The 12489-nt window shown below is 41.3% G+C and overlaps 1 protein-coding gene across 1 annotated transcript; it reads right to left on the bottom strand.

Moving 5' to 3' along the window:
* Positions 1-3055: 3055 nt before the first annotated feature.
* On the bottom strand, positions 3056-6914 carry LOC115239558 (transcription factor Sp9-like). Its single transcript, XM_029814154.1, has one exon. It carries the CDS (start codon positions 6585-6587, stop codon positions 5844-5846), a length of 744 nt encoding a protein of 247 aa, XP_029670014.1. The 5' UTR covers positions 6588-6914; the 3' UTR covers positions 3056-5843.
* Between the last annotated feature and the right edge of the window lie 5575 nt (positions 6915-12489).

The raw sequence follows: 12489 nt of genomic DNA, 5'->3' as shown, positions 1-12489 counted from the left end.
AAAATTATGAAACTATTACCCTCATGAAAAAATATAATTATATGATTTTTTATATCTTAAACAGAGAGAGAGAGAGAAAAGAAAAAAATAAATGCATATGCATATAATATATAATTATAGTGGCCATAAAATTTTCAACACGAATCGATTCCAAAAAAATCTGTAATGAAATTCGTACAAAATGGTTCTTTTTTTACTTTTGTTAATGGACGAGAAATGGAGAAAGGGTTTGGTATTCCCAGGATTAACCCCCGGAACTTCAAGCATGCATCCCGTAGACATTCGTACGCCCTGATATCGCGGTACTGATATCGCCAGTCTGAAAGTACGAGCCGTAGCGATGCGAGTCAAAAACTATCCGCGATCGTCTCGCACACGCCTGGGGCGCGGCGATAAATATATTATTCCCGCCACACATATTCGGTAGATAGGTAGCTTGCTACACGTTTTACGTGGAGTTCGATTGAAAGACGACTGGCTATCACGCGAGCTAACGTGCGATGCGGAGAGTCGCGCACACGCCGCGCGCGTCGCGATTAATTGATTCCCGGAATTCGATGTAAGTTGGAGCGAGACTGTAAACGAGTCCACGCGAGATTCGATATTCGCGATGTGTACTATACATATTATCCTTCGACCATGTCGATTTGACCGATCTTCGGCGTGTTCTCTATCGGTTCTAGCTCGAAACACACTAGCTGCAACGTTCTGTTATACGTATGTTTGTGACATTTGTCAATAGAACTAATAAAGAGCGACAAAATCATGTAATTTTATATAATCGATAATTCCAAGTATTTATTATAGATATCGTTCTTCATCTCTTTAATAATTTGAGAATTTGTAAATTAATTAAAAATAAAAATATTGTAATTATGTTAATTTTATCAATATTTTTAATTTTTTTTATACTATTGATAATAATACGTTACCGCATATATTACTCTGAAAATATCTTTGATATAACTGATTTAATGTTGCAATTTGCAACGTGATGGATTAAATAATCAATATACCTCGTGACAAATGGCATTATTGTAGTATAGAACATTATTGCAGCACATTAAACTATCTCAAAGCGATTCGTAGCTAAAAATAAATACGGCCGTATCGCGCGAATTGGAGAATTTTTCGATGATAACGAAATATTGCGATTTTATCACATACAGAGTTCAAATTATAATTGCGTACATTGTAGAAAATATTTTTCTGCGCTCGCATTTATAACTCATTCACGATAAAAAAAAAAAAAATTTAATCGGCTTTATCACATATAATTACAGCTCAGTCCCGGATTCCAATTAATTGTGAGAAAAGTGACTAGTAGTCTCTAGTGCAATATTATAATTAGCCTGTATTACAATACTAAATGACTGGCACACATTACTAAAATATCACATTGCATAATCGTTACTTTAAGGTACCTTGGTATTTACGCGATCACGTGTCCTTAAAAGAATATATACGTTCTTCGTTCCCGATGTTTATCAAGGACGATAGGAAAGAATCGCGACGGTTCTGTATCGACTGTCCCGAGGATACGCGCTTCCCTCTTCCGTGTCGGTTAATTCAACAAAGCGACGTTTAGCCGATCCGAAGAGAGTCGTACTATCGTCTCTACAAAATACAATTAATACGGTAACTAGAAGTAACAACGCATTCCGTTGTAACGTTCCGTTGTAAACGAGATTAAATTGTCCGCGTACTATTACTATTTAGCGTTATTACGCTCGAACGCAAACAGCACTACGTCCGGCGGTGCTTCCGGTGGTGGTTTAATTCGGGACGTACTTTCATTCGTTCCCATCTTCCACTACGAACGGACAACCGAATTCGGAAAGCGGCAAACGTTTCCGAAATTGCATTCTGCGTTGCAGGATACGACTGCGTTTTCTCGCCTCGCTCTACTTTGGTACAGAATAATCGTTTGGCACTGTCGCTATCGTTCTACAATAGTCTGTCGCGATTCAAGTCGTAAGCAACGGAAATTACACGATCCTTTGCGATAGAATCGCAAATTCTTTAATCTTCTCCGGTGAGATCGCATCACAAAGGTACCGAAGAGATTCTCAAGATCTAAGAATCAGGGAGCTCAAAGATTGCGAAATTCATGGATCTTTAAATCTGAATCTCGCAAAATTGAGAATCGAACATCGCGCGTCAAAGCTCATCCTAAAGTATTAAAGATAAGTAAAATGATATATATGTCATTCAAATACATTAGTTAAAAAATAATATCCCAATAATGCTTAGCCTTCCACAATGTTATAAATTTTTAATATTATTAATATTAGATTATTATAAATATATTTTTGTGAAACCATCTATATAAATTATGCTGGTTAATATTAAGAAAATTATGATTAATATTTCAGAGTCAAATTAATTTAACGGTACAATAATATATTTTGTCGTTTCGAAAGATCTCGATAAAATTCGATTTTAGAGTTTCAAAATCTCCGACTTACGACGAAGCGATTTGCCTCGGTTACTCCACGACAAATTCGACGTGGACAGCGAAAATGGAACGCTAGTGGGCGGACATTGGGCAACTGGACTAACGATCGGGGCGTCAGGCGTCATGGAACTGTTTTCTTTAATCTTCTAATCCACGCTCCTCGAGCTCAAACATGCGAGGACCACATATATATGTCCGGCTTATTAGAGCGGACGAGAGTATGTATGTGTGTATATATATATATATATGGTGAATCGACCAAGAAAGTGGGAAATTAAAACGATGCGAATGCGAGCGAATTGTGTCTCGCCGCAAATTCTCGTTGACATTCGTTGGACACGTTTCTTTTAATAAAATCTCGACAGACGATAGTCGCACCACCGACCACGGACGAGAATATATCGACATATTATTTAATCGTTAAATTACATTCTTATTAAGAGACGGTATAATAATACGGTAATTATGGACTAAATTGGCCTATCGCAGCACCGGGCCGGTCTTGGAGGGAAATTGAATTTTCGCCCGACGGAATAGGTTCTCTTCTTTCTGTCTCTCTTTCTTTCTCACTCTCTCTATCTATTTCTTTTTCTCTTATTTTTTTTTTTTTCGCTAAACAGTTCCTTCTTTTGGCACGGTAGATATTAGCTGGCAATGTAGAGCTTTTCCTTACTCTTTTCTCCTCGCCGTGTTTCGTCTTCACGTTTCTCGTCTCTCGAGGTACCGGCCGGCCGGCATCTGGCGATCAACCCTATTCGTTAGATAGCACCTTCGTTATTCAACTTCGTTTCGCGTACTTTGGAGAGTGCGCGAGAGTACACAGAGTAGCAAGTACACTATAGGTATATCACTTAAGGGCTAAGTAAGTGTTCTGACCAAGTAGAGGGATTCGGCCTCGTAAATGATCCTTCGAGTTTGCTCAAGTTTCTCTAAGAAACGGCTCCCATCGTTTCTCTCTCTCTCTCTCTCTCTCTCTCTCTCTTCCTATCCCTCTCGCAACGAGATCGCACAATCGGACTTGGTTTATGAAGTGGTCGAAAGTTAAAGCTACTTACGAGACCGATCCCGAGAGAATGAGCCGGCCACTCTCGTTCTGCGCTCGCGCATAACTGGACAGCGTGTTGTTATTGTATATGTATGTACGGTAGGTATATTTAGCGTATATACACATATATCAATATCTAGGAGAGAATGGATAGCGACTGTAAGTGGAGAGGACTTTTGGAAGGACCGAATATAGACCGTGCAACAAGACGCTACTTCGCGGCTCCCGACGACAAACCTAAATCGCGCTGTGGTGTCTCTGTGGCGCGGGAGAAACGAAAGATATATAGATATTATATATTATTGCTATCCGCATCATCAAGGAAAGGATTATTCATTCGTTCATTCGAGAATTCAAAGGCACCGGCAACGCTTTCCGGGAGGCTTTCTCGCCCTCCCGATCGGTGCCAACGTCGAACACGTCGTTTTACACGGATGATGAACGCCATCGCGGAAATAGCTGTTCGATAAATAATTTAATCCTCTATGGATTGATGGAATCTCAAAACAAAATGTATCCCATTTTTATTATTATATGATATAAAAGAAAATTTTTTATTTTTATCTTCAGAAAGATTCTATTCATTTCTCGAAATCAATGATGAGTATATAATATAAATGTATATTTCTGTGTGTGTTAATAGATTGAATAAATAGCATTTGTTTTTCGGAAAAAAATATTTTGTTGAAGAAATATCGAAACTTACATCTCCCGATATTGCATATCAATATTTTAAACCTCTAATCCTTTCCGCGATATGATTCGATCGGGTTTTATATCATACGTTTGCTCGTGGCAAAAAGTAGATTAATAAAATAGGCCAGAAACTCCCTAGCTTTTAAAAAGTTCATCACGAAAAGTCGTTTGCGTGCCTCACCTTGCCTCTGACAACATAATCAAAGATGTCTGGAGTAGGTATTGCGGGACTTTAATAACTTGTCTCGGTTTCCATAGACACGAACATGCCGTGCACGCGTGTACGCCAATTGTCGAAAGTATATTTTTCGCGGTGAAAAAATGTTCCTCGAGTCGAGGAGAGTCCTGAAGATTTTAACCCACTCTAACAACTTGAGAAAAATTAATTTCGGAGAGAAGAAGAGTTAAGAATATTTAATTAAAGAGAGATATCTAATTAAGAGAATTTTAAAATAAAAATTCAATTCCATATTTTCTTTTCTCGATTCCTTTGAAATTAATCTGATCGAGTTCTCGAGAGAAAAGTGTGAATTCATTATCAGTAGAATCTCTCAACTAATTATGCGGAATCGAATATCATCCGTGTAAAAGTGAAAAAGGTCCGTCGACGTGTTCGCGTTTGCACGGAGCTGCAGCGTAGAGAGAAATTATCGTTATCGCACACGCGGCATTATCATCGCGAATTATATTACATATCGAGTACACACCGAGTATATCGAGGTTAAGCTATTACATTACAAATATATCACTTTGTCGATGGAGAGCACGAAGACGAAAAAGACAACAAAAAGAAGCCTTTGACCGTCGGCTTTCGCCCGCCGCGTCGTTGCGTTCTTTGGTTTTTTCTTTTTCTTCTCTTGGTTTCTCATATTCCTTATCACAAGTTAGTCTCACTGTCGTGTATTCCAAGAAATCATCGTCGGACGTACTACTGGTGGGTCGTAGCGATGAGAGATCGCGCTTAATCGCGCTGTTTTACACACTGTTTCTATTCTCTCCGTAATTGACGCGTCTTGTTGGGCCGGTTGTTAAGATGGATGGGACCGGGTTTCTATCTCTCTCATTTGCCTCTATTTTCTCTCAGTAAGGAGTCCCTTAGTGATTTTATCCGACTCTCCGTACTCTTTACAAGCGAAATTATTTTCGCTCGATAACGGTTAGCCGTGATCGTCGCGGACTGAGACTCGAGGGATAATCTTTTAATGGTGAACAATCAAATACTCGAAGATTTCAATTTTAATGTGCTTTATCGAAGCGCCGAAGCGGCGCTTGAGAAGCGTCCCTGTTGGTTGAACAACGCCAAAAAGATTATTGCCGCTACCACTTTGCGGTAGCTTAATCGCAGAATTAAACGCGACATGAGTTTCTATCCTTCAAATACCATAATTAGAGAAAATTTATTACAGTTGAGCGCGTAAATTGACTAGATACTTATTACCCGCCAGTCGCTCTCGATACCATGCAATTGAGCGCGCGGTAAATGTCGTTCAATTCGTTTCAACGTATTACATAATATTATCTTGGCGTGCAATTTTTTTTTTACAATATTAACCCTCGAGAGTCGCCCCGGAGAGAAAGAGGAACATTGCTCGCTGCTCGGCTTCGAGGATACCGAGATGGCTAGTAAGCCGAGCTGCGATCGCGTTAGCGCTGATGAATGTGCGTGGTGAGGTGCTTGGAGAGATAGTCGGCTCGGGCGAAGCATTTGCCGCACATCTCGCAGTGATACGGCCGTTCGCCGGTGTGGATGCGCAGGTGCCTCGTAAGGTCGCTCTTGCCGCCGAAGGCACGGCCGCAGAACAGGCAGACGAACGGCCGTTCGCCGGTGTGCTTGCGCACGTGTAGCTTGAGATTCTCCTTGGACCTGACGCACTTGCCGCAGAAGGGACAAGCGAAGCGGCGCTCGCGCCGATCGGCCTCGCGAGTTCCGCTACGAGCGAGGCTGATCATCGCCTCGCTAGGCTCGTGGGACCGATCGTCATCGACGGCGTTGTCGTCGACGTCGCCGACCTCGTTGCTGGTACCTCCGCCGCCGCCGCCGATACCGCCTCCGCCGATTCCGGCGGCCGCGGTTGTCTCCGTTATCTGCACCTCCACCGCATCGCCGAGATTCTCCTGGACGCTCGCGGTCTCCGAGACGCTCGTCTCGTCACCGCGGACGCTTTCGGAGAAGACGCCGCGTATCTCCTCGACGTCGCCTGGATTCGTGGTGTCGCTGCCGGTCTCCACCTGGGACGGCTCGCCGGTGCTAGATACCTGGTCGCTACGCTCGGCCGGCGCCGAGACGACCACGACGGCGGTGCTCTGCGACTCGGGCGCGCGCTGCAGCCGCTCGAGAGCGTGATTGAGACGGTGCTTCTTAAAGGATTTGAGATACCTGAACTGCATGCCGCACACGTCGCAGGTGAACAGCTTGTCGGCCGGTAGCCGAGCGCGATGATTCTGCTCGCGGTGCTTGACGTAGGCGGACCGATAGCGGTAACGCTGGCCGCATTGCTCGCACGTGAACGGCTTGTCGTCGCTGGTCTGGCCGGCGTGCTGGAGCAACGCGTGACGCTCCAGCAGCCACGGCGACGGGAACGTCGCCAGGCAGACGCCGCAGCGACGCGCCAATCCAGCCAGGCCGGTGAAGCCGCCGAGGATGCTGCCGCTGCCGCTGCCACCGCTCGTCCGCTCCACCAGAGCACCCCATCCGCCCGCTTCCAGGCCGAGGGCGAGCGAGACCTGTAACAGGGGGAGATCAATTATGATCGTACGATGCGACGATACTGATCGAATGTTTATTAGATGTCTTGTGTACATATTTATTGGAATCTTGAGATTTCATTTTATTGAAATCATTTTCATAAGCACTTTGATTAATTGCCCAATCAATTTGAATAATCGCAATAGTTTAAAGAGATGAAATCTGCGAATTATTCAAATAAAAAATATTCAGATTATGCTCGAGATAATTCCAATAATTCGGGAGATCCCGAATTTCGAGAAATCATTCGTATAATTTGATTAGTTTCATTAAAAAAGATTTTTGATCTGATTTTTTCGAAAACGTCTCTTTGAATACAGCTGGATGGCGCGCCGCAGCAGGTATCTCGGGAATTGTTTCACGCTCGAATAGAAGATTATGAACTATGCACTTACCCTTTGTATAGCGCACGGACGCAGCTTGTGATAGCGATAAACAATCCCTACGGCATAATGTCGCTCTGGGTTTCACGCGAGATTGGATACACGGGCGGGAATTGCCAGTACGTATAAAGATAGGCGTGACGTATTGTTAACACAAACAGTTTGCAGCTTTTATTTCACAAATTGTTAATTTACAACTATGATATGCATTCGTTCGTCTAAGAACCGAAACAAATCAGTTTTTATTCTTTTTTTACTTTTTTTTTTCACTTTTTTACGCCAAGCCAAATCATTTGTGGCTATTCCGCAATGATTCCGGAATGTTCAGAACGCGTTATATCGATGTTGGTGGAGTTTTACGGACAAGAGTGGGCTCTCTCTCTCCTTCGTTAACTTCTCTCCGAGATATCGAATTTTGCCGATTTTGTCGAAATGGTCCGATTCTCGATACAGCTGAAATGTATACGTGTACACAAACGTTCGCGCGTGTATGTATATATAAACGTTCTCTGTATTAAATCGAGACTGCGGTCAGCTCATAAATTCAGGACGCATTCGCACACGGTTGCGATCGAATCAATTGCGATCTCAGAGCTTTGGTTTACAATTTTATTGTATTAAATAATCTCGGATTAAGAAAAAAAATTTTAACTAGACCACCCAACAACCATCTGAAACGCAGCGCAGATCGAAACGTACATCCATCTTACACGTCTCGCTGTTTCAGTGAACGCTTGTACATCGCGAGTTGAATATGACGATACGCTCGATTACAATAAACTGGTGATTTTTGACAATATATATTTCCCTTTTATTTCCACTGACGAGTCGTTTGCGATGACAACAAACGCACGAGATTAGAGTCTGTTTATATTTTTTTTAATGCATATTTTTTTATGTTGGAGATAAAGTATGTTAAAATAAATATTTCAATATAAACTTTTTAAAATAATAGTTTATATTTCTTTAATTGTCGCGAAAGAGAAAAGATAATTAATAGATAAAATTTTCCTGATGGTTAAAATTATATGAAATTCTAACTAAAATGAATCTTATAAACTATACATTTTCACGTCACATTCTGGCTCTGAATTCTTCGTTTTTATCCAAACGTAACAATTTAAGTGATACGGCAACGATTGTGAGATTATTCTGCTAAAAGATGTGGACAGACTCTGACTTGATCGTTCTTAATTAGGTATCAAGTTAAGACATCAGTCGCTCTGATATCGCAAACGGCCCGTGGAAATAAACCAGGATATCCAAAAATGAGACCCATCGATTTAGCTGGTCTGTCGGTCGGCGGTTTCTTTTTTTATTCCACCGCAGCGAAGATCGCGCTTCGATAACTCACATACGTGTCCTATCGCAGACCATAATATCTAAGATCAGCAAGGTCGCACTCAGGAGTTCCGAGTATCACGCGATATCATACACATACAAGGTGTTTGAAAAGTAGAGAAGCGAAAAGTGCAGCCGAATGAAATATTTCGGCATGACGAATAATTGAAGAGAATCGTATGAGAGTTTTTGATATGAATAATTTCTTTTTTATTGGGAAAAGAAAAATTAGAACTTTAATTCATTCCATACGCGTGTAAAAATAATTTAATATTTTTAATTAATATGATGTTAATGACAAAAAAAAAAAGATTTAATTTGCAATTTGCTGAAATTGCACATCTACTCTATTCCCTTTTCTTATTGCATTTCTAAATATAATTAAAATAATTTCAAAGTAAATATGCACAATCATAGATATAATCTACATTTATACTGACGTAAAAAAATTAGCTAATCCAATTCAGAATAAAGTTGCAAATAATCGCGATTTATTGCATAGTTAACGAACAACACGTCATGTAGTTTTTAAACGTTTTATAATATAATAATATAATAACAATCAAATTCTTATTTTAAAAGTAACGTTCTCTGCTCGTTTTTTCTCTTTTCAAGCTTCGAGAGATCTTTTATCTTTATGAATAATAATTTATCGTTATAGAAACTTTGCGATCTCCAGAGTACGACCCAGAGAATCTCGAAACAAACGGTCAAGGCATTAACGTCCGATTTTGCGTTGTCTTTGTGAAAAAAAAAATGAAGATTTTCAATTAAATTAAAGATTTTCAAGCGTATAAGAGCGAGAATTATTGACGATGTTATTGATTACGTATATAAGCATTGAGATTTTCGAGTTTACTACTTCTATTCCGAGCTATGTAAAATAAACACGAGTTATATTGCTCTTAATTTTTTTCCCGCGACGACTCTCGGTGCATCTCGGATTATCGAGCGCGCGTTACCGAATGCATCGCGGGGAGATCGTAACGGCACCATTGGCGTTTACGTTCCGTTTATAGCTCTCCTCCTCCCTGTACCCGCTCTCGCAAAGACCGATAATCGAATTACTAACGCCGCGAGATAGTTTCAAGAGCCCCGGTCGCAAACAAACATTTTCTCGCCAGTGTCCAAATTTCGCGTCTCTCTTCGTTTCAAGAACGTCCGCTTTTTTTTTTTTTTTTTTTTTTTTTTAACGACAAACTATGTGCGTACACTGTACACATTTCTCCCTGTCTTTTAAATTTCTCTTTTTCTCTATCTCACACACGCATACACACACACGCTCTCTCTTTCTTTTTTCCCTTCAATATTCGATAATCAAGCGAATGGGCGTGGGTGCGCTTGGTGTCGAGATGTGTGCTAAGGTGGAATGGCATGTGGGGCATCGGTTCTTTAAAAATCGGATTACATTGTGTTGTTACGCTTTAACAGCACGTTATTAAATCTTGGAAAAGCAAAATCTAAGATCTGGTTGGCACAAAACGAAACGAGTAGTTGGTTGCCGCGGTACCGGCCGCGTCGCGTCGTAAACGGACGGACGGCGGGGACGCCGCAACGAGTCGTTACAAGTATGAAAAATATTCCGGTAACACCGTTTAAAAAAGTTATTGCATCTGGGTAACACCTATGTTGTATAGGTACGTTTCTCTCTCTGTGTATCGTATATTATACAAATATTGTTGTAAGTCGGTAGTACAAACGTTACTGTAGAAAACATAACAATTCGTATGTCTCTCGTATCGTTATACGGAAAGCTTAGTTAAGTGTTATACAATCTGTTAGTACTATATGCGAGATTTCGATCTACAGGGTGACTCCGAAAATATTGAACACTGCGTTGTCTCCGCGTGTGTGTTTTCCTCCGTGTACGTGTATATACGCTCTCTCCCCCCCCCTCTCTCTCTCTCTCTCTCTCTTTTGTGCTCTACTTTATTCTCTGTCTCAGTTGATTACTGGAGAATTCAGAAAAGAAATATGTATATATATATATATGTATGTACAAAACTCGATCGTGCTGCAATCGAGCCTCAACGGACGGACATTTATTTTCGTCAGCGTTTCGAAAACGTCATGATATTCAGTTGTAAAACCGGAAGAAAGTACGTATTCACATTGTAAGTAACATGCCATCGCAAAAATATTACGATATGAGAATGTTAAGAATTTATTAATTTAATAGATCGTAATAATTTAATCTCTTCAGGAACGGATTTATTAAAGCCGGAAATGTTTTCTCCTTTTTTTTTTCAATTTTATATTTATTCAAAATAGATTTATAATTATTAAAAAAAATAAAAAAATTTGAAAAATGATGTATTACATATGTGACCATTGTGCGTTAAGATTAATTATTCGTGAAAGGATTTTATATACTAAAATTAAAAATACAAATATGCGTTAATATCCCTGAAGAGATTAAAGGACTAAGCTCTTTTCCCTTGTGCTTTTTCGTTTACGACGCGCATTTTTTCGTAAATTATTAAAATGCGCGCCAAGTATATATGCTCGCGGAAGAAACGGACGCGGAAATGGTGGAAATGTGCATTCGTGGATCGTCGAACGATGTGCTTACTAAGTATCGCGGTTATACAATGTTGCTTCGCAGGACAATGACAGAAAACGTATGTGTCTTGGGCGCGAAATGTGCAACGAGTGCACAATATGATCGACGTCCGACAATGCTGAAAATTCTCAGTACTCTTAGCTTTCATTATATATTCTTTTAGCGCAGATATTTCGTCGACAATCGTACGTCTTAAAACTCTCTGTGCGAAAAATTCGCGTATGCTTCTCTGTATAAAATAAAACTTCGGAAAAAAAAACATATTCTTCGAATATTATTTTCATCTTATCTTAAATCTATATATTCTTCAATGCGCTAAATTATTTCCATATTTTTATACGCTTCAAGGTGTAAAGGATATTAATTTTACATCGCGGAGATTCAGCGTATTTTTTTTTTTTCGCATTGTGCCCCATCACGATCTCATAATCTTTTCCGATACAAAATCGGACACGTGGTCCTCGACTATCTCCGAGATACCAAATTGTTTTGCGAATACTCTTGGTCACGGACGTGCGAGATGAAAAATATTACGCGTGCAGGCAAGATAGTAACCACGTACATCGTGGCAAACACGCACGTACGTACGCACGCACACACGAGATGCGATAAATCGGTATTCATCAAACGCGGTTATCGAGCGCGTCGGCGAGCTGCACGCCCCGTAAGATATGACGTGTCGGGCGTACAATTTTTTTCTACGCTTTTTTTTTACATGTACACGGTGTACTTTGAAAAGCTCGGACAGAGAGGGAGAAAGAGCGGCTCGACAAGGCTGAGCGTCGAGATGCCGGGGGTGGGTGGGAAGGGAAGAACGCGGGGGTAGCGACAGAGAGCGAGAAAGAAAGAAAGATAAAGGGAGAAAGAGAGAGAGAGAGAGAGAGAGAGGCCGTGATCCTGCGCGTCGACCTTATTGGCGGAATTCCCGCGGAAGAGATCCCATTAATAACGGAGCGACAAGCAGGCACGTACCCGCGGCCCGTCGCGCGGACGTGCGGGGGAGGGGGAGGAGGGAAAAGGGGGGAAGAGAGCGAGGGGGATGCGCGTGCTTCACGAGTCGGTATACACGTCGCTCTGCATCTCACCCCGCGCGTTGTGCATACACGCCGCACGTCTCTGTCTCTATCCCGTAGATGTGGGACACACGTGCGCGCGGATGCGAACCCGACGACGATGACGACGACGACGACGTCGACGCGAGCGAAGAGCGTTACGAAAGAAAAATTGCGAGCTTCGTAAAAAAAAAAAAAAAAAAGC

Source organism: Formica exsecta, unplaced genomic scaffold (genome assembly GCF_003651465.1).
Source record: "Formica exsecta isolate Colony F162 unplaced genomic scaffold, ASM365146v1 scaffold385, whole genome shotgun sequence".
Classification (NCBI taxonomy): domain Eukaryota; kingdom Metazoa; phylum Arthropoda; class Insecta; order Hymenoptera; family Formicidae; genus Formica; species Formica exsecta.
This window is presented reverse-complemented; position numbering and strand designations above follow the sequence as displayed.

What these genes read in the sequence shown, in the direction of transcription:
- LOC115239558 (XM_029814154.1), bottom strand. Translation starts at nt 6,587, where the DNA reads ATGCAGTTCAGGTATCTCAAATCCTTTAAGAAGCACCGTCTCAATCAC.